Source organism: Equus asinus, chromosome 21 (genome assembly GCF_041296235.1).
Source record: "Equus asinus isolate D_3611 breed Donkey chromosome 21, EquAss-T2T_v2, whole genome shotgun sequence".
NCBI lineage: Eukaryota > Metazoa > Chordata > Mammalia > Perissodactyla > Equidae > Equus > Equus asinus.
In genome coordinates, this window is record NC_091810.1 from 65,576,561 (window position 1) to 65,600,559 (window position 23,999).

The 23,999-nt window shown below is 36.6% G+C and overlaps 1 protein-coding gene across 13 annotated transcripts in view; it reads right to left on the bottom strand.

Annotated features, from left to right (window-relative positions):
• The window catches only part of RBMS3 (RNA binding motif single stranded interacting protein 3), a 1,423,334-nt gene that overhangs the window by 46,926 nt on the left and 1,352,409 nt on the right, over positions 1 to 23,999 (bottom strand). For 9 of the 13 annotated variants that reach the window (XM_070492733.1, XM_070492730.1, XM_070492735.1 and 6 more), the window contains 2 exons: positions 16,809 to 16,919; positions 9,072 to 9,119 (listed from right to left, as the gene is read on the bottom strand). In XM_070492733.1, the coding sequence (XP_070348834.1) occupies positions 9,072 to 9,119; positions 16,809 to 16,919 (159 nt within the window). The remainder of the gene's footprint in view (positions 1 to 9,071; positions 9,120 to 16,808; positions 16,920 to 23,999) is intronic. The other 4 variants (XM_070492739.1, XM_070492734.1, XM_070492736.1 and 1 more) reach the window with 1 other exon arrangement.

The window sequence follows — 23,999 nt, forward strand, 5'->3', positions numbered from 1 at the left end:
TTGATTAAAAAGGGAACCATGTACCGTCAGTCCCTGATGTGCTGATCCTGCACGTGCAGTTAGCTCCCTTTAAAATCTATTGCTGTCTTGAAAGTGCTCTCTTCCTCTGTTGCCACCACGTACCCACCGCCTTTTTATGATGATTGAGGTACTAAGTGACACCGTGTGCTGCTGCTCTGGTGTGCTCTAAGCCCATTGCTGCCAGTCACTGATGGATCCTACCACAAAAAGACAGCATTTTGGATGTCGCCTTTCCATCTGATGTGTGTGCTACATCACCAACTGGAATTTTGCTCTGACTTTGCCATAGAAGGGCACTCGTCTCCAGCCATCTTAGGCCTGCCTTATGCAGTGTTTGGCCTCTAGACAAAACCAGGGAAGCTTCCCTTCACCTGCAGAGTGCGAAGCAGAATAGTGTACTCAGAGAAGCAGTTACCTGGGGGAAATAGAATGACTAGTACTGATAAAAGAAGAATAACTTCAATGGACACTCATCAACCACAACAGCAACAACAATACCACCCAGTTGGTGTGACAAAGATGTAAAATACGTTTTCACAACAAATCCACTGGGATCATGTATCTCTTACTTTTTCCCTAAATTTCTAAAAGTGCAGAATTCTAAAGGCAGCCAAGAGGATATTAAACAGAATTTATATTTGATTTTCCTGGTTGATAATCCCCTGTTGCGGGTACATACAAGTAAGTCCCAGAAAATCAATATATGATGAACATGTGAAAAGATATGAAGGTATCTAAAGTGTTTTAATACTTCAGTACTACAATCAATTATGCTGTACAAACTAAAGCACTAAGAAATGTCTCTTTCAATCTTCACCTTATGCTCTCCCGCCTCTGCCTTTCTGACATTTCATCTGCCTTTCATGAAATAAAAAAAACACAAAAATGCAAACTTTAAAGGAAAAGCACTTCATGCTTATTTCAAAAAATGTCAGTAATAGTGTTGAATTTGGAATATGAATTTATGAAAGTAAATCGATTAGAGCAGAGTGGGCAAACTATAGCCCACAGGCCAAATTCAGCTTGCTGCTTATTTTTATAAATAAAGCTTTATTGGACCATAGCCATGGCTCATCCATTTTCATACGGTCTGTGGCTGTTTTCAACCTATAAGGCAGAGTTGAGTAGTTGTGATATAGACCACATGGCTGGCAAAGTCTAAAATATATACTATCTGGACCTTTACAGAAAAAACTTGCTAGATTAGAAGATAAGGCAAAAGGTTTTGTATATTCTTATCCCAACTCCCCCCAAATTCTCCCACACCCCCCCAAAAAACTGGGCTAAATAACAGTGATGGTTCTATATCAGAACTGTCTATTTGTTTAAGCTGCCTTTAGTTATCAGTTACTTGAATAAAGCAATAAAAATTGTGGTCCCACAGGAAGAGTCTTTAAGACTTCATTTCTGTAATGTAGGGAACAATACAAATGCACCAACAGGAACACAATAACAGCATGCACGTACCTATTTGTCAAGTACTTGTACAAATTTCATGTACAAAGTCCTGTTCTGCGAACCGCTCTGATGATATCTGCCACACACTGTGTTTTGAGTCAGTTCTTTATAATCCTGTCCTCTGTCCTTAGATTCTACGGTCTTTGAAGGCAAGGAATGCATCTCCTATTTTATACCATCTAGACTTGATTCCTTGTAGCACTATAGGAACTCAGTAAATATTAATTGAATAAATGAATAATAAATAGAACAAAGTCTCTTTATTAGAACTTATTGAAAAGAAAATATCAATTAATTAGTACATTTAAACAAATGCAGTTTTATAATCAAAGTAGATGCACAGTATTTGAGCAAAGAACTGAAACCAATTTCATGCGTGGCTTGTGGGAACACTTTTAACCCTGTGTCGGGTCTTCTACAGCAAATACAATTTAATGGCTAATTGTTGCTAATTGGAGGTACTAATGGACCTAATTTTTAATTAAGAGATGGAAATCATTTGTAATTAGCTCATGGTATCCATGAAAACAAGTGTTGCTTAGAGCTTGAAAAATGGCTTTGCTTCTTAAAGTACCTTAAACATCCCCCCACCCACCCAAATACAGTCTAGTTTATAAAGTAATTCCCACACAAGCAGAGGCAGTATAAAGATAGGCTTCAACCAAATCTTTGGTAGAGCAACATCAACTCCAAATTAATGAGGCTTTCCCATGCAAACTGATGTTATTGACTGGCAAAAACAACGTGGAAAAACTACATACTATTTCAACAGTGAATTTTGCCTTATTTCAGGCAAGTATCCCTGTGAAGGACTTCATTCTTAGAGCATAGCTCCCTGGCTAAAAATCTGACAGTTAACAATTTCATATTCAACCACACTGAGTGAAACTATATTGTGATTTATGTATTTTTTTTTTCTGTGAAATCTCATCATGAAGTTGTCTTGATAACATTGACTATTTTCAAACTATTTCAGCTGGGGTGTAGAAAGGATATGGCAGAGAATGAATATAAGCTCTTCCAGAAGATCTACAGGTTCCTGTCAATGCATTTTTTGGGTCCTTTTTTCATTTCTTATTTTTTCCAGACACATATTCAAGTTCTGAACTCTAAGGTTTTCAGAAAAGGAAAATGAATGTTGGTTCTACTTCTGTTTTCTGTCAATAGTAGTCTTTTTCTTGATTTCATGATGATGTCTTTCAAGGAAATTAGGCTCAAAGTAACCGAGATAAAAATTTGACAGCAAATTATCTGTAGTTTTCATATGTGCCTCATAAAATCCAACTGTGAATAGAAAAATATGATGTTTTACTCTTCATTTTTCCCTCAAATTTGCTTAGAATAGAGGGACTTTTTAAAGTTATAACTGTTACAGAAAAGAGACACTAAAAAGAGGATAGACTCCTGATTTTGCGTGCAAATGTAGAGGGTAGTCCCAGCCTTCTGTCCTCTGTCCTTGAAACAAGCTGAACAAGGTGTAGGAGAGACTTTCACAAGGAGAGGTGATGCCAGGAAATAAATCAGAGACTCCCGTTTCCCAAACTTAAGCCACTTTGTTTTGAACATCATCACTCTTACCTTAGCTCTATTCTTCCTGAATTACAATTTTTTAAAAAATGTATTCACTGTTGAACTATTTACCTTAGACTTTTTCTAAGCAAGGTATTTCTTAAGCCATGCGTTTGATGAATTTATTCCATGCTATTCAAATTCACGTTAAAGTACCTATACAGCTGCTGAAGTAAAACAAAAAGTTTGGGTCGCTGTGCTCTTAAAATCGTTTTAAGTATCATGTTGATACACAAATCACACCCTGAAAAACACTGATCTGATACGCTTTTCTGTTTGATTTCCTTAACCTCTGTCACCTTCGCCTCAAGTACACTTTGGCCACCTGCTCCCATAACATTGAATTTGCCAAGAAATAGTTTATCAAAAATCTTTATTCCAAGTATTCTGACTACTTTATACATCTCAATGAGACCTCTAGTCTCAATCTTCCCTGCTTTTTTCCTCTCTCCCATCCCCTGCCGCCCTCTTATCTCTTTCTATTTGAAACCAGCAAACAATTAGCCATTGATGATTAAGTATCTAGGTACTAAAGTTTTTTTTCCTTTTTGCAATTACTGATTATAGCTTTTAGCTGTTTAACCCACTCATTGTCAACTGTGCTGTTGAGGCAATATGCTGTCTGACTCCCACTAGGCTCCTACAGATAACATCTCCTTGGAGCCTGCGTCACCATGGTAATGGGTGTGTGAACTGTCTTTCAGGACTTAGAACTCCTTGTCCACTTCAGGACAATTGAGACCACCAACTCATCAACTGGGCCTGTGCAGATGCCTGATAAGGGACCTTTTGACATCAAGAGGCTAAAAACTCCACCCTCAGATCGTGCTAATGCCACCATTTTGTGAACAGTCCTATGAAGAGGCATGGAGTCTGATTTCACTTGCACAAATTACCTCACCTCTCCTCCCCTCCAATCACCAACTCCACATTTCAGACTACCTTGCCCCTCTACCTCATAAATATCCCTGAGTCCCTATTTTTGGGGAAGTAGATTTGAGACTCTTGCTCTCGCTTCCTCACATGGCCGCCTTGTGATTAAAACCCTCTCTCTGCTGCAATCTCATTGTCTTGGTGTTTGGCTTTCCAGGCAGCGGGCAAAAACAAACCTGGCGTGGTAACATATTCATCCTGGAGACTACAGTTCCTCGCTTAATCACTCTCTTGCCAATATTTGTCAGCACACATTGCCCCTTTTCTCACTCCATTCAGTGAAACCTTAGCCCTGGACTAATCTACCTGTCTGCCTTCTTGGCTACTAATCACTGCTGTGGAAAATCAAACATCCTCACAGATTGGTATCACAAAAATCCAGTCTATAGCTTCAAATGGATCCCCTGTACTGCCCCTCAAACTTTCTATGAATTGCCAGTTGGCTTTCTTTCTTTACAATTTTCCAAATCTTTGTTCTTCTTAAGTCCCTTACCACACCATCTACCACTCACTCTCAGAAGATGTCACTTAATACTTCATATAAAAACAAAGAGCATTTATCATTTAGAAAATCTTTTGACTTCCTATTCCTACTTGTATAAGCTTACATGCACATACATCATCCCTTCCTCCTGTCCTCCCATATTCCTAGAAGAGATGCCTGGTGCTAAACCATTGTGACCTTGTTCTATCAGTCATTTCCTTTATAAATTACATCTTCAAACTTTAGAACTCTTTCCTGGCTTCTTCCTATCATGACCAAATATTTCCCATCTTAAAAAAAAATCAATAAATCAATCAGTTCCATTCTCCGTTTGTTTGTTTATTATCTTCTCTGCACTTCAAAGGCAAATTTGCTGAGTTTCTGGCACTTACTACATCCACTTCCTTACAGGACATTCACTATTTTTGTCCTTCCTTTAAAACTGCCCCATCAAATTCACTGGTGACCTCTGTGTAACTAAATCCAATGGCTTCTTTCCAGGACTCATCTTCCTGGACAGGCTTCTCATTGGAAATACTCTCTTTCTTTGGTTTGTTTTGAAATCTCATACTCTTACTTTCCTTCTATTTCTACATTACCTTCTCCAATCTTTATTTTAGGCTCTTTTTCCTGTTCATTCTATATTTTCAAAGATCTCCCTGCTTCTCTTCACTCTAAGCACATTCTCTGGGTGACATGACTTAATTCCATGATAACTCCAAAATCCATCTATAGCTAAGAGTTGTCTTCTGAGCTCCAGACACACACACATCCAAATGTCTATTGATTATCTCCATTTGGATGCCTCATAGACATCTCAAACTCAACATGTACAACACTGAACTTGGCTTCTTTGTGGCAAATTTGATCCTCCTTCCTCCGGTTCAGATTCTAGCGAATGACACTTTAGGCCACTGAGTTGCTAGGAACTTAGGAGCTACCTTTAACTCTTCTCTTTCCTTCTATCCTGCCATCCAATCAGTTGCAAAGTCCTGTGTGTTCCACCTCCTTAATATGGCACAAATCTGTCAACTCTTCATTCTCATTTCCACAACTTGAGCACATGCCAGCTTGATTTTGTGCTTGGATTCTTGAGTTCTGGTCTCCTTTTCCAGTTTTATCTTTCTCCAATGCATTCTCCACCCTGCATTCAGAGTGATCATGTCACTCTCCAATTTAAAACCTTTTAGTATACATCGATTGCCATTAGGATAGAGTTCAAGTTACCAAGCCTTGTGATATTGCTCCAGCTTATTTCTCCAGGCTGATTTTGTCTACTCCCCGTCTCTCTTTATGTATCCCTGCCCTACTGAACCACATGTAGTTCCCTGAATTTGCCATACTCTGCTACTCATAAGCCTTTGTACATGCTGCCCCCTTGGTCTGAAAGTCTTCCCCTCCAACTTGTTTTTTACTTGACTAATTTCCATTTGTCCTTATGTCTCTGTTTAAAAGTTTCTTCCACCTTCTCTGACTTCTCCTACTGTATGTTAATTGTTCTTTCTTTCTGCCACCATAGTACCTTATAACAAGAATGATTAGTATAGTTTTTGTTAATAACATTTGAATACTTATTTTATGCCAAGATCTGTTTTAAGCAGGTTCTATATTTTAACTCATCTAATGCTTACAACAATTTTATGAGGTAATTATTATTATTTCCTCGGATAAGTAATCTATGCTACAGAGAAGTGAAGTAATTTTCCCAAGGTTCCACAACTAGTAACCGACACAAGTAGATTCTGAAATCAGGCATCTTACTGAAGAGTTTACAAACTTAAATATCATATATTTCTCTATATGGAAGCACTTATGACACTGTATTATAATCACCTGTTTGTACCCAACTTCCTAATTGGCCCCTAGGTTCTTAGAGGGAAGTTGTATCCCTAGCACCCAATACAGTGACTGCCACATAGTATGCTCCCAATAACTATTATTCCAATAAACAAAAGAACAAGGTGACATGTGACTCAAAGAGTGAAGAGTCTTTGCTTAAGATTTATCCTGACCCAGCCTCAGTGTCTGCCATTGTGATATTTTGCCCCAAGAATGCCAGTGACTCTCTGTCACCTAATGTCCCCATGCTGTTTCTCTCTAAGAGTTTACATATCCTGTTCCATTCACCTCAGTTAACTTTTCTACTCTTGTTCAACCGGTCAACTCCTATTCACCCTTCCAAATCCAGCTCAGAATACACTTTATTCCTAAGGGTTTCTGATCTTCTTTTTAGTTAGAGTCTAGATTTTAGTTCCTTCAAACGTTATACATTTAAACATCACAAACGACGACAACAACATTAAATTAGACGGTGACATTTTTTTACCAATGATCTATTTTCTATTCATTTTCATATCGCCAGGACTTGAGAGTAGTGCCTAGCACTCAGAGGGTGTTCAATAAATGTTTGATATACTGATTGAATGAAATTAGCTTGGGTTACGTCTCTGTGGATTACCAAGCAGATATCTTGAACTCTGATACATTATGGCAGTTTAGTCAGCTCCTACAATGGCAAAGAACTGATTACTATTTAAGTTGTCCAATATTGGCACATTGGGAGATATGAGAAGGAGCTATTACAACACCTTTGCCTGTTTCACTTTTTTGATTGGACAAGGATTGGGCAAAAATTATGCCATTTTTCAAAAGTCACTCAACTCGTGCTCACCAGACAACTAACAAACATTTTAGGCAGGCAAGTCTATTTTCATTTAGAGGTAGACAAAGAGGCGAAAGAAGTCTGTGCAAGTTTATAAGATGTCAAACCACAAATCCAACTGTAAAATCCCTCAAAATGTTATTTTTCCTGTCACTTCTATATTAGTCCCTTCCTTTGTATGTCACTGCTGGGATGTTAGCACTTTTTTAGTCATATCTGGGCTTTCTGACTATTCTATGTGATTGCTGTTTCTTGTTCCTCAAGCACACACAAAACTATCAGATTGTTTCTTAAAGCACTACTTTGATCAAGTGCTTTCTCTGCTCAAGAACCTTCAGTAGTGCCTGTCTGCGGACTTAGGTGGGAATTCCAAGCCAAGATTTGCAGCCAGATGTTCTGCCTCAACTGATTTGTGTAGACCCTGACCCATGGCTGATATCTAGTAAGTGCTTTTGATGTTTTCATTGCTTTTCTTCATTGTGTTCTTGAAAGTGAAATCAGGAAACTTAGTTGAAGGAAAGTTCCAGTTTGTGTGTATCATTATTATTAATATTGGTGAATTATCAAGAGTAGATGCCTCTTGTTAAGCAAAGATGCCACATGTTAAACAAAATAAAGGCTGTAAACATTAAACAAAGTATCTTCCAGGGGTCCGATATCCTAAATGAAACAGGCATGTTAAGATGTGACAGGTAATACACTTTGGGGAAAGATAAGTGATATTTTAATTAATGACAAATTTGTGGAGATCTCCAAGAGGACCAAAGTGACTTCACAGTTGAAAGCTAACTCATTATTTCTCGCTTGAACTTCTAAGGTAAGTATTCAGCCATGAGCATAATTAAACAAGTCCACAAGAAATGAGAAAAGGATTACCCTTCAGATGCTGGATCAAGCAAACCTAGTGGCCAAGAACACGATGTTCTCTGCTTGAAAACCACCATTCAGTTGCCAGATTCTATTGTCCCAAGGGCTCTTTTGTCCTATTTCTGGCCTTTGTCTCTTGCTCTATCTCTCCAATGGTTTGGATTTTATGTCCTCATCATCTGACACATCAAAGGATCAAAGAGTTCAAAGCTCTTCAGGCTGCCAGGATTTTATTTAGTTAAAAAAAAATCAACAAAAATAAAAATTGTGCCCATTTTCCTCTTTGCTAGAAACCAAAATTCAAAATTAAGATGAAAGCACAAGAACATCTATCTGTGCAGTTCAAAATAAGAACACACCTCTTCACGCACACATACCCTATTACAAAGTGCACCACTAAATTGTACGAAACAACGTAAACATGGCTAATCGAAATCCTCAAGACACTAATGTATTCTCAAATCCACCTCTGCCACTTTGTTGTACAAATGGAACATTCACAGATTCTTCTCTTTCAATATCCAAAATACCATTTTTGGAATAAATTTGAAATTTTGATTCATTCAACAAACAATTATATTGAGCACTTACTATGAGTCAGACACTATGCTGGGTGCTGATCAAGCAAAATGGGATGATTTTCTGCTTTCAGAAGAATTCTGGTCTCTAAAGCAGTGCTTCTCAAACTATTTTTATTAATTGGTGCCCTCTTTTGCTAAACATAAATATCCTTCTCCCACTTACCAGAAATTCTAATGAACCCTTCTAACACTGAAAAATCACTGATACACAGAACATAGATTCTATTTTCTGCGTATCCTTCACAGAACAAATGTCTTTGAGCTTTGACTTTTTATTTCAAAAGCAACATATTTTATTTTCCATACAAAAACTAGATTGGAATATTAAATACACTTTTTTGAACCACATATGTTACCCCCCAACCCCGAAACTGAAATTCAAATTCCTTGCACCTGGCCCTGTTGAGAATCACTGCTTTAAAGAGTTTTGGAGAAAACCAGTCAACCTCCATCTCTCCCCTCCAATCAAGTCTTAAAGGAATTAGAATTTTCCTACCTGACACAACAGCTGGTGGAGTATCATAATCCTGTCTTGAGACTGAATCTTTGAATGAAAAGAGCATGAGAAAGAATGCAATGAAGTACAAAAGAAAATAAAATAGAATCTTAGCTCTAAAACTTGGAAGTGCCCACTGTATGTCATATGGTCGCCTAAGCCCCCTGCCTTCATGCCCTCAAGGCACTATGACCCCTGGTTTATAGCTGATACAATGGTCCCCATTACCACCACACTGTACATGTTGTTAGGTCCCATCCAGACTGTTAGGACAGTACAGTCTGTCCCAGAACATTGTCATCTGTCTCAGTCTGTCATAATTTTGGCCCTTCCCTTGGGGAATCAATGCGAAATTTTTACCCTCTCTGGCTGACACATAAGTTCTACAGGGCAGCCCACCTGGAGGGGGCCCAGAGCACTACATGAAATGAAGTCCTGGAGAACAAAAGAAAGAACTAAAAATTTAAAAGAGATAAATAAAAAATTTACACATTCCCATATTCTATGGAGGCTGATGTATTTTGAAGCTAGAGTTTTGTTATTAATCACTCAGCCCAGCTCTGATCCCAATGGCTGTCAGTCAGGGCCAAGGAGCCTTGTGTGTTGTAATTGTGAGAACAGAGATACATAGAATCTCTTCAACGGATGATTATTGTCTTTTTCCAAAGTGTCAAAACATTGGAGGTGGCAAATGGTAGGGAAAGCTTCATTAAACTACATGACATTTATTTCAACATTTCGGGTTCTGTGGGACCAAATACATCTGCTTTTTTGAAGATGAAAAAGAGGCTTTAGCTTAATACAATTCCTTTAGCCAAGGATCTTAAAGGAAAGTGGGACATAGCCTATGGTCTAAGGCCCCCCTTCTATAAAGTAAAATTCTAGTCTAGCTCCGACTCCCCTTGGAGGGGTAAACTGTGTAAAAGGGATCAGATATTGCTCACATTCAAATAAACTGTCCAAACATGGTTAAACAGATGCTCTTGTGTGACCCTTATTCATATGACCATTATTCTATTTAAAAAACTAAAACCTCAAACTTCATATTTCCAACTACTTAAGAACTTAATTTGGACTATCACGAAGCCCTCCATTTCCTTGCCAAAAAGGACAATGTTAATCACTCTCTCATGAGTAAATGGCATGTGAGAAGACAGATTAAAACTTGAACGTTGCAAGGCAATTTGACCAGCAAAAGCAAACAATGATCAAAGATTCAAATGCAAATCAATCTTAGGCATGAGTTATTTTGTTTCTCTCAACAGGTATGTGAACTAGTGAGTTGACTATAATCCCCAAATCTAGAATAAGTAGAACCATTTTTAAAGGGTCCCCAAATACTTTATTAATAGTGGTAGTAATTCCTAGTATCTTTTTAAAAACTGCAATCACTCATTATTATTTCAAACCAAAAAAAAAAAGTTAATTTTAAGACCACGCCACCATTTTCCAAGAATATATTCATAACATTTCAAAATAAATAAAAGTAAATCATGCTCATTGTTGAATACTTGGAGAATGTAGAAAAGTATAATGATTAACATAGAAATTATCCTTAATCCCATCACCCAGAAATAACCACACTTGTTTCGTATTTCTTACAGCCTTATTTCATAAGTAGCTTTCCATAGCTGGTACTATACACGTGCACAATTACGCCCTGCTCTTTTGATGTAAGGCTATAAATAATCCCTTTCCTAATTAATTTAAACCTGTATAACTTCATGCTGTGTTACAGTCTGGTTTATGGACGGATTGTGATTTATTTAATAAATCTTCCTTATTAGATATTATAAAGAATACTGGGCTGAACATTTTTGAGGTATAAAGGCTTTTCCATTATTTTAGAATATTTTCATAGAGTAGCTTCTCAAAACTAGAACTGCTTGGTCAGCCAGGAGAGCTGTTTTGAAGTGTCATGTCTTGCCACCTTGCTATCCAAGTGACACTTGTACAAATTTAGAGTCCTATCATCACACTATCAGTGACTGGGAATGCTTATTTCCCTATGCCTTCATCAGCAATGTGTATTACTTTGATAACTTTATTTCATGGGTTCTGTGCATACGTCTGTGTATCTGATTAAATTACTATTTCTTTGATCACTATTTTTTCATATGCTTTTCAGCATTCCATTTCCTCTTTTATCAACTATCTGTTCATGTCCTTTGGCATTTTATCTATTGGAGCTTTTGTATTTTGTCACTAATTTATTTGAACTCAGAATCCATGTTTTAATTGGATTCTTTAAAAAGCTTATCATTTGCAAATACATTTTCATAATACTAGATTGTCACTTAATGCCTACTTGTTTATTGTTTATATCATAAGACTACCTTCAAAGTTCATTTATCGTACAGTAAGACTAAATAAGTTCTTAAAAACTATTCACTTTTATCTATATTTTTTCTTGTATTTGACTTTTTAATTAATTGATACCAAGGAGATGTACTCATTACCACTCATGAATTTATGATACTATTTCCTAATCATGAGTCCATTTAACATTGCATGTTGCTTTTTATCATGCTTAGTCTTAATACTTATATTTATAGCTAATAATTGAAAAATGACAATCTTTAAGCAAAATGAGTAATTCAGGATTTTCACCTGATACTGTCAGGATTTTAGAGCAATGAAGAAAGAATGGTGTGACTGAAAAAGGTAAGAGAACTATGGTGAAAAAATAGAGTACAATTACAAGATTATCTTTGTGAGTGGCTATGGTTGCATCATGGGAATCCAATGATGTCACAAATCACCAGTGGTTTGGAGAACACAAACAGAACTGCAGATAAGGAGCCTGCAGAACAAAAACTCTTTATTTCTTTCAACAGATTCTGGTGACATAGTAAGCCACTGGTGCCCACCAACTGAACAAATGAGAAGGAGATAAGAAACTTGTAAAACAAGATTGTCATGCAATTTGGAGGCTCTCATAACACAGTAAAATCCCCAGTGGTTTCTGCTAAAGCTTACAATAGAGTGATCAGAAATTATGGATAACAGGGCGATGGTTCTATCCAGGGAATCCTGTGACAAAAAAGTAAACAAAAGCAGAAGAGCTAGAAAATTCTTCAAGGTCAGCAGAGCCCTGGAATAAAACAGTTATTCTTCTTGCATAAAATTCATTTCTTTTAAGGCTTGCATATTCTGTCCAGCTTAAAAATAGGTAGGGAATTGAACAATAAATTTTGAGGTGGCAAATGGTAGAGAAAAGTATATTAAACTACATAGTATCCATTTCAAAATTTGAGGTTATGGAGGACCAAATATATCTAATTCTATGAAGAGGTAAAGGAGGCTTTGGCTCAATACACTTCCTTTACTCAGGGATCTTAGGAAGGAAAGTGGGACATGAATTATGGCCTAAGCTCCCCCTTCTAGAAACGAAAAGTTCTAATCTAGCTCCAACTTGTATCAGCTCTGATCTCTGCCTACTTTGGATTATTCACAGGATCTCTCTCTGTTCTACCCTTGGAACCTATCTGTTTCTGTAGTTGAGGTTCCTGTCTTAATCTTGGCTTGTTAGTGCTCAGACCTTGTTTTGCAGAATTTCAGTGGAGTCAAATGTTTGGGAGCCTCTGAAAAGTTACAAGCAGGAGGCATGGTCAGACAATTTTAGATTGACTGGTTGTGGCAACATAGTGGATAATGGATTGAAACAAATTGAGACTGGAAGCAGTTAGGAGAATATTACAATTAATCAAATGAGGTCCAGGGCAGAAACTCTAGAAATGTAGAGGAAAGGATGTATTTGACAAATGTCTTTGTACAAAATTGGCAGGACTTGAAAAGTAATTGTATATGGTAGTGAGGGAGAAAGAAGAGTCTAGATTGAGTCCTAGGTGTAGCGTTTGACTACCTGGGCAAATGATCATGGGATTAGCTTGAGAGGAAATAAGGAACAGGAACATATAAGAGGAAGGGGGTCAGGTGGAGGAAGCTCGGGGAAGCTCATGAGATTAGTTTGGATTGTGCTGATTTTGCTATGTCAGAGGAGATTTACATCGAGATATTTGGCAAGCAGTTGGATAAATGAGTCTAAAATTCTAAAATGTGGTTAGCATTGAAGACTCAGATTTAGGAGTCTTCAGCATAGAAGGCAGAGTTCATAAACCATGAAAGTGAATGAGCTTGCTTATGGAAATCATGTATAAATGAGAAGTAAGCTAAAAAATGAAGCCCTGGCTTAGCAGCCAGCGAAAGAAAAGAAGCAGCAATGGCCAGAGAGGTCAGAGGAGAACCAGGAAAACCTTGGGGCAGAGTCACAAACTGAGAGTTCTTAAGACAAACTGGGTCCAATATTCAAAAATATGGAAATTTCCCATTAAAGTCCAAATATTTAGCTTCTTGTGAAAAATTAAGGTGAGGCCACCCTGGCTCTGTATGCCCATGTAGCAATAGCTGTCTGAAGTTGAGTAATAGCTTCCCTCTTTAGATGAGGCATCAGTGTTCCAGGCTGCCAAAGGCATCACTTCTCCCTATTGTTCATCCAACAGTTGGGCAGAGATGCTATTATTGCATTAAAAAAATCTCTAATTTAAAATATAATCTCTAATGTAAAATATACATGATACTTCATGTATATTTATGTTACATGACTATGTTTGTGACATAGGTAAATATAGACCAAATTTGATTACATATTTCCAGGATTTTTTGCTTGAACTTAGTCAACTTTACTCATTAATGTGACTTGGCTGATCTCTATGGACTTTTGGATTTACAACCCTGAAAGAGTATGTTAGAAGCTAAGGAAGTAGAAACTTGAAAGAAATAAGTTATGTCAAATGAAATAGAGCAGGCCAGTGGGTTGTACTGGTTGTAATGTCCTATACCCCTTCTGGTGAGTTGGACTAGATTCCTACCAGTTGGAAGCTACCAGAGGTAGAGAGGTAAGGAGGGTTCATTTGATTAGCATCTACCAGGTGTCACACACTGTATGAGGTATGTCACATATATCATTCCATTTAACACAACAACCCTGGGATGAAAATATTGCTTTTCCCACTTTGTAAAAGAGGAAATAAAAGTTCAGAGAGGTTAAGTAACCTGCCTAAACATACATAGCTAATAAAGGGCTTTGAACTCAAATTTAATTCCAATGCCCACTGTTCTTTCCATGATACCAGGCCACCTTCCCAGACATGGGATAAAGTATGTTGAAAAGATGCAATAAGATGGGGAAATTTGATTAAAGGAATCAATTCGATTACATAATAGCCACTCCAAATGCCAACCAAAAATGCAGATAAAGTGAATCTATGATGGCATATCAAAGTGTAAGAGTGACAGTTTAAGAAAGGGTATAACCATATTACGGACACTAAACTCACTCAGTGATATTTTGTTGAACAAATCAACAAAGTAATATTGTTTTTTCTCTGCCTTTCCAGAACCTTATGAAATTTCAAACCTTTGCAAAACATCAATTTACACGAAGCTTATAACGCACCAAAGCATTATTTAGTACAAATGTGAAGGGGGAAAAAAAAAGCTAGAGGAAATTGGTGTTAAAAATAAGCCACATGCTTAAAATTCTTGCTTTCTAAGAAAGGGCAGGTGTATATATCATTATTGAATAATTTGGCTATAGTTAGCTGGGTAAAAATTATGGCCTTGTATAAATGTCTTCTTGTTAAAAATGCTCAAATACTAACCATACTATATGTTATTAAATCAATAACTATTGTAATTCTGAATCTGTTCTATACATGTTAGCCTGTTTTTCAATTCCCTAAAGGATTCAGTCATATTTCAATTAATTTAGCTCTAGTATTTTTTTCTAATTTGCAAATTGAAACTTCAGCAAGTCAGCTGGCTTTCTGTTTTGATTCAAATGAGTAGGATTTATAAAGTGTTTCCTTCCATGCTTTGCATCATCACTCCCTCTTTTATCAGATTTCAGACTGTCATTCAATGAAATAAGATTGATTACTTCACTTATTCAGAATTTATGATCATTTAAGGAGAGGAAGGCCAATATGAAGGAAAAATCAATAGTGGGAACATGAAAAACTTCAGGCTTCCCGATATTGTTCTTGGGATCTGCTTGTTAGTAAATGAGCAAACTGACTACAAATAATCCTTACACATTGCTAAAAGCTACAGAACACTATCTTCACATTCTATCTCCCTGATGACAATTAGCTGTACCATGATGTATAGTTAAATATAGTCTTAGATGCGACCTTGACAAGTCTTAGTCAGAGGCCTAAGAAATCATTTGATCCAGCCCAAGCCTTCAGACATGTAAGGTATCACAAACTGGTTTTTATAGGTTCAGCAACTGAGGTCTTAGAGATAGGTACTTTGTTTATGTTAACAAAACTAAGTTTCTTTATCAAAACTATGTGACTCTTTCCACTAGGTATATGGACTTTCTATTTAGAGCAGATAATTGAGGTAGCAGTGAACATGTCAGAAACTTCTTACATTTCAAAAAACCTGTGAGTCAACACATCTATGTGGCAAGGAAGCCACTGTTTTAAAGTAAAATTTCCGATCTGCAGCTAGTGTTCATAGTATATGCAGGTGTTTGGAGATGATACGAGCATAATTGTGAAGAATAACAGAAGTGGTGACTATGAGACACACAGGCTTAAAGACCTAGAGGCGTGCAGTCGAAGGGGTCCCATATATCATCATGTTCAATGCTTCAACTAGACGGAGAGAGAAACTGAGATTGGAAGATCTCTCCCAAGGACAGATAGAAACAACAGGGCTCAATCAAGATTCGAATCTAGGATTCCCGACTCCTGGTCCAGTGCTCTTTTCATAATGCATAAGCTGCCTCAGTCAGAAGAAAATATATTTTTCTTTCTATAGCTTTAAAAATGACAAAATTATCTGCATCAACCTTGATGAAAAATAAAAACTGTTACCAGTGGCGTCACATGAGAGGTTGGCTTTGATGTTTTGCATCGTTCTCTATCATGGGAATTGACAAAGTTGCAGTATTCCAGGTAGATATTTGCCCTCTTGACCATTTAGGGAATTGTCTTAGAACAAGATTTTTTAAAAAATAAACACAGTTTTGCTAATGATTTCAAATGCCTTGTGATATAAAATCAAGGCTGTAATAGGTATTTTTCAATATACTTTTGGTCCCCACGGAAAAATAATGGGTAGTCAAAAATATCCCAACCTATATAAAAAATCAAGTATATTAGATCCCTTTCCTTTTTTTCAACATCATCTGTGTCAATACATTCAAAAGGAAGATTAAAAGAACTGGATTAAGTCTAGTTCTCAATTCCTTTTTATTGATTCAAACAATGAAAGTTAATAAAAAGCCCTGAATATTAGTCATAGTCAGGGTTGGCCCCTCACTTGTGAAGAATAACCTGGGAATGACATAGTAGCTGAGTGGTAAGTATCTGGGAAAAGAAAACCAGGCTCAAGTGTATTAAGTTACAAGGTGTAGATTCACAGGTGCATGCGTAAAGACATCTTTCCAAAAACAGACATTATACCTGGTGCATCATGTCCTAAAACAAGAAGAAACTCAAATTTAAATGCAACACAGTAGAACCTCCAGCCTTGTCAACATGAGTAAGTGTGCCCCGCAACTGAATACACATGCAGAATGCGGCTTATTCATACTGGAACTTGAAAGGTGTGTTAGTCAATGGTACAGAACCAGTTTTGCTGATAATGCCAGTGAAAACAGAGAGTATTGCATCTTTTTGAAGAAGTCTAAGGCAACAAACCAAAACAAACTCTTCAACTCACCGTTCCTGTTGTGCCCAATGAAAGATGATTCATTTGTTGTGTCAGGGGGCCCATCATGTTGGCTGGCTGCATTGACATAGGATGGTCCATTGTCGGCGTAATCACAGCACCCTACAAGCACACACAATGTCCATCTGAAAACACGTTCCACAGGGAAGGAAACTTTTTGAAAAAATAAACACAGTAACTGCATTAACATCAAATGTATTTACTTTTCACTGAAAAAGTCAAATTCAACCATGTATGATTTTTACATCCATTCATGTCATTTTGTGCTCATCTAAATATATGTAGCATTAGTGACTTTTCCTCTGATGTGATTTATCTGTGATGTGTCTAAAACACCTGTCGTTTACAATTCCAATATTCAATATAGAATGCATCCCAAGATATCATATACATTCTCTCTCATTGCTCTAAACACAAGCTTCTCTGACTGAAAGATATGAATACTATGGAAATTCTCTAGTTTTTCTTGATATTGAATAAGACTTGATTTATGCCATTTATCCATGATTTATATGGATTATACTTGATCATCTCAATACAATCGACCACCAAGAGGATAATGCTGGTCCCAGATGGGTTTCTTGACTGGATCTTTTTGAAGGACATATTAAAATCTAATACAAATGTTATAAAAAGCCAAGTTACTATTTCCTATGTTTTTCCTCCTAATCTTTCGACTTACTTTCTTTCTATCTGTGCTTTTGACAGAAGAATACTGAACTCTGTTAAATGCTGGTCAAATGCAACACTGCTAAAATTTTTTAAAAACACGAAAATGTCAAGTGTTTCATCAGATGTTAGGAAATGCCTACTTCTAGAATATTCTTTTTGATTTATTATAACTGTGGGGAATGCAAGAAATAGTAGACATTTTAAAAAACTTCTATCCATATACAAAGTGTTCTATGCCTAGTGAAGCACAAAGCCAGGTCACATTACCCTTTCCTTCCTTTTCCTCTATCCTACTATTCTGCCTTAGTTGACTAACTTAGAGAATGGAACAATACATATATATATTTTAATTGAAATGCTAGGGTTGGATGAAATCTTTGAGATTTTATAATTCCAATGCTTTACTTTAAAGATGATAATAAAGGCAGAAGCTCATGATATAACGTCATTTAAATACCCAGTAATAATAAAATGATTATGTATCTGAATGCTATTTTTATGTAAACATTATTTTTCTCACTATTTGACTCTTTTTTTCCATATAATTAAACATTTTGAAGACATAAAACTAAGACAGATTCATGTAGATGGCAGGATCTCAGCACCCAAATTAATTACCCACAAGCGAATGTTTCCTAAAACACTTTCGCTCAGGATGATCAGTTCCTCCTGGTATTATCCAAAGCCAACTTCCTGATGGTATCTGTTACAAGATCACGCTATCACTCAGTATTTCTTAGGGGCTCCTCCCCATTAACATGGAGGGAGAACAGAAATTGAGCCGAATATCTGGAAATGCTTGACACACAGAGTCAGTTTTGCTCTTAAAAACCTTTGGACTTTTGAGCTAGAATCAACAAGAAAATATATGTTATTTTATAGGTCTGTAGCTTCTAAATATGCATAGTTGCACATTTGTATTGTTTGAATTTCTTGATGCTTCTGTGAATTGTCATTCATCAGGATGCTTCTTGAATGAGAGACACAATAAACTTTTACTTAATTATAATGCAGAGACACATCACTTTTTCTTCCTGCTGCCTAAATTACTTTAACAAAAGCATCTTTATTTTTTCCTTTAAAAAAAAAACTTACTGGCTTTCATTCAGGTATTTGTTGTGCCAGAGCAGCAGTAAATACTTTAAGAAGAACTGGGGTTCTTCTTAATGTCCCTTAGGGGTACACTATAGAATGACCTCAGTGTTAAGACGGAAGTCCTGAAACATTTTTTTCAACCAAAAAATGGCGCTTTCACAACATTCTAATCCTTAGCAGGTGCAAGACTTCAATACTTTTCTTGAACTTGAGACTTAGGCTATCTTAGAACGTTTGCCCCTAGAGATTCCGACCTACAGCTAAACTGTCACAATCCCGGAAACGACTCAATTCTAATCAGCCTGCTCTGGCCACATAAGGGATCATTGGTCATAAATCAGAGATAAAGATCACATTACGTTGGGTAAGGCACTTTCTTCTTAATGCCCTAGGGGTGACCTTATTCCCCAGGGGTGGGAGAGGTAGACTTTAGTCCTTGTTTGGGAGGCAATATGCAAATGAGATATGTGAGCATGTGACAGATGAATCAAAATCCATGCAAGATAAGAGTAGAAGGATTGAATGCCTGCATTTGGAATTAATTTAGGAAGGATTGTCTGGTCTCTTTAGAGAATCCTTTCGCAGAAAATGTTTGGGGACTCATTTGATTACAGATGCCACAGAGTGAGTGCTGCTTCTGTGTATAAACCAGAATCCTGACAATCAAAGAGAAGAGTGGGAAGGGATTTGTCATAATTTGGAATTGTAAATAGCAGCACTAGGCACAGAGTGGAAAACAATGTAAGGGAAACATTCCTTCCCTGACCAGACCAAATTCTTGAGGGCGGACATGTAAGAACATACATTCTTGTTCATATTCAGTAAAAATTTTCAATGAAAAAAAGATTCCCACGAATTAAAGAAAATACATTCTTTAACAAGGGATGCAAGAAACTTACAATTTGTGAGTAAGTTAGAAGCAGTCAACGGGAATCCCTTGGAGAAACAAATTTTCCGGATGATACTTTATGGGGACAGACAACTTAGAGAGTTTGAAGTGTAGGTTATCTACAACAAAGAATGGTGTTTGCCAGCCACTTGCCTCATCAAAGATTACAGAATTTTCTGTATTGTTTAGGACATAAAAAAGGAGGAGAAAAAAGAACAAAAGAGGAAAAGAAAAACCTATGGCTATTAAGGCAAAACTAATGCCCTCAACCATAATTGTGCCTCATTAAATATACTGTCAAATCCATTCCTACCCAATGCATTTAAGCCACAGACAGAAGAGTGTTTTGTGACAGATGTTGCCAACACATTAAGGGTAATTTCATTTACTCAAAATGTATAGAATGTGCTGTCTGACGGAGTTCACTTGGCAAATGGCAAAGCAAGAGGAAACAGATTTTTCATTTTAGCATCTCCGGATGTCTGGGTTTGCTCAATGTTTAAGCTGCAAAGAAAAATATTGTAACATGCTGTAATTCTGCTGAAAAGCACAATAACCAAACAGCTAATGGGAATGTCTGGTGTATTGTAGCCACTGCCTCTGCAAAACAATGCTGCTCACACTCAAGAGACATAGGGTGGAGCTGGTCATCCTAGTTCTGAAATAATTACAATAGTGATTTGGATAAAGTTTCCAAAGATCATTGATGTGGAGTAAAATCTGACCTAAGGCCAGAAAAGCATCTGTGTTGTTAACCTTTCGCCAGTATTTGAAAGAAATTTTAAGTCTTGGGAGTTCATCAATATTTTAGTTTCCCAACTGAAATATAGGATCGCTGGCAAACTGGGGAAAACGTACATTCTCTTTCCCATCAAAGGCACACATAGTTGGCTTAAAACCTATATTAATGCCAGGACATAGACTACAATAAGAATTACCTGTTTGAATATTCCTGTGATTGCCAGTATTCTAGGCCAGTGCCACTCCAAGTATGATCTGTGGACCAGCAGTGGCAGCAGATCAAGAATTAAAATTAGAATTAGAATCTCTGGGCTTCATGCCTTGGAATCTGTGTTTTAACAAGCTCTCCAGATGATTCTGAAGCACGCTAAAGTTTGAGAAGTGTGTTCTGTCTATAAACTGCGATTGTATAAGCCAATATTCAGTTATTAGATATAAGTAATTGGTTTTATTTTATTTATACTGTTTCTCAACTATTTGTTTTAAACCAGTTTTGTGATAGGGCATGAGCCTTTATGTAATAATCACATTACATCGTGTTTAAAAATGCAAAGAGGCCAAGCCTGCATTTTTGATGAGCTGAAATGGGGTGATTGAATAATTCAAGCCTAAGCCTGATGCCCTGACTTGTTTCCATTTGATCAGTTTGGTTTGTATTGTGGCACATTTGAGACTCCTTCCTATTTGGACTCTTAGTAAGCCTTAAATCTGAAATCATAGGAATATAAAAGTAAAGGGTAAAAAAAAATTTGGATAATGTATGTGAAAAAAAGAAACATCCCCTTTTCCTCTCCTGTCATATCTAAATGCTTCAGATCAAAATATTTGTGGCCTATCTTATTCTCTTTTCCTATAGCGACTTATGCAAAACTATAGGACTTTTTAACAGTAATCATTCAACATGACTTAAAATGTGGTTTAAGGCCATTTGTCTTCTTTCTCACTTGTCTGTTTTCCCACCTCTCTGACAGTCTTTAATATTTCTAGAATAAATATCTAGTTGAGTTTGTGTACACCAGAGTATTTTTCACAAATGTACAGTAGAGTGCAGAGAACGATATGAGCTTACAAGTAGTTAGTGTAAATGATTTTCCAATAGAAACAATGATTTTGTAATATAAATGGCATACAGGTATTTCATTTAACTTGAGAATAGCTCTCCAAATGCAGTGTCCTGCAATGTCAGTGTGCAACATTCCTCGTAGTACAGGTAGAGATGTTTAATTTTTCTCATTTGTTGATGTTGCCATGGGGTTTTTGTAGTTGTTTGCTGTTTTGGTGGCAGCTGCTGGGCAAGGTTTAAGGAGCGTAGCTGTGAGGAGAGAAAAAAAGGAGCAGGAAAGGCCCCCATCCTTAGAAAAACTCATTAACCCTCAATTACCTTGATAAATTTCCAACCACCAACCAACTTGGTGTGGACAGTCTGACTTTAAAAAAATATGTTGGAAATCCAGAAAGCTGTGGCAAAGCTGGTAGATAGGACTTCAACTTTGGAATGATCTCTGCCAAATGCTGGAGGTGTGGCAGAATCACGGGTAACCATGAAAAGCTGGGAGGCACACTGCCCTTAGGACTCCATTTTAACACTAATCCCTTCCTTTCCTTTATCAATCTCTAATTGCTTCTTTCAGTGTTATACCTTCCAAGAGGGCAAGGGTTATGTTTACACACCTTTTATAATTCCTATAAATAGGAATTACATGCAGTAAGTACACAAAACAGTTTTTGTGAATTACTTTTATATACCAGCACCACTAATTGTTTGGTTAAATTAAGAAATAGCTAACATTTGCCAACATTTTTTATCTAGAGTGTTCAATCTAAAAGGGCTGAAGTCTTGTCTGCTTGCTCACCACTGTCTATTGACAGTGTCTTAGTGTTGTCTACAGCATGAGGCATGTAAGGTATGCTTCATAAATATTGGTTGGAAAAATGACGAAAGAACAAAACTCCAAATCAAAATGTACTTAGAAATGCTACTTTGAGATTACTAGTCAAAATGGAGCAATCCAAAGATTTTGAAAAAACTTGTTCTCACAAGGGGGAGTTCAGTTTTAAAACCATGACTAGGTGCCCGTTTAAATGCATTTATTACCTTCAACCACCATATCCTTAAAGATGAGATCTGAAATTCACCTGACATAAAAAGTTCGACTAATGCCAAGATAGCATATTTATGAAAATTATTGAAATAAGAAATATTTGTGTATGTGCCTATACCAGTCGTTCTCCACCACAGGCGATTTTGCAATATCTTGAAGAGACATCTGGCAATGTCCAGAGACATTTTGGGTTGTCAAACTGGGCAAGGGGTGCTATTGACATCTAGTGGGTAAGAGCATTGATGTTGCTGAACATTCTACAAGACACAGGATAGTTCCCCACAACAAAGAATTATCTATCCAAAAACATCGTTAGTGCTGAGATTCAGGACCCCTGGTATATATATAAATATATTCATAAGCTCCATTTATACAAAATGAGAAAGATTTGAAACTGCAGTAATAAGAAAATGGTACGAAGTATCCATCCACTCTCTGCTCCACACAACTGAGAGCAAATCCTAGATTCCTCACTGAGATTATATTTATGATATAAACCAGGTTCTTAAAGACTTGCCATTTAAAGCTATTGCCCAAATCTTATAGTTTATCAATGACATGAAGCAATGGCTATATAATTGTGACTTTCAATGGCTATACTGATTATTTTTGAGTTCAAATTTATATTGTGATTTATTTTGGAAATATACCTAACTAGAGCTGGGTTTCTCTTTCTTGAGTTTAGACAGATTAGAGCTGGGTTTCTCTTTCTTGAGTTTAAACAGATTAGATTCAATTGGCATAATATTTGGACTGCTACTAGAGATCTGTAGCTGTGGGCTAGGAGTGTGATGTTTAGAAGTAGGGCATTTTCCATTGCTATATGGTAAATTTAGAAGAATCATGTACATAGTTTACCTAATGAGAGAATACCTATTAGCTGTAAAAGTAGAATTTTTTTCTTTTACTCTTAAAATTCTTAATTTTATGTTGTTTTTTGATTCAGTTACCATTAATTGGAAGTGTTTAAAAAAAATACGTAATATTAAAAGACACTAAAAGCAAATTAGTTTTAACCATGGAGTCCCTTTTAAAAGAATCTAATTATATACCATGCATATTCAACTGTGAATAATGGTTTCAATTATTGGTTAAGTACCTATTTATACAATAGTGTCATTTTGAATGAGAATATAAAGTAAATATGTCACAGTGAAGTATTTCTTACCAAAGCAGGTACATAGATAATCAGGATTCTCAACGTTGCTTTACCGAATCCTTTGGACTTTTGTGCTTAAAACTGAAGAAATTTGTTTATCAGTGACTTTTGATATTTTCAACAAGCTTTTTTAGAATTTTAATACAGCAAAAGGCTTTTAAGTAAGTTACTTTATTGAAGAAGAGATAAAAATTTGAAGACTTGGGGGCCCAATGGTCAAATGGTTTTGTTGACTGAATGTGCAATAGAACAATTAGTTCTTTTATCCTTAAATTTGTACATCTGGTTAAAATTAGAAGAAGAATTTCATTATGCAGATGGGTTACGATATTCTTTTCCTTTCATATTTCTACTTAAAGAGATCATAGTTGCTGAGCCAACAGAAATGTTAAGTGTGCACAGAATGATCCCAGGGCCTTTTCAGTGAATTTCTTATGGATTCAGTCACAAAGGGTGAATTTGTGTTCATAGGCCTCCCATTCCAATCATGTAATCATTGTGTGGCTCTCAACTAGGGATCCGCT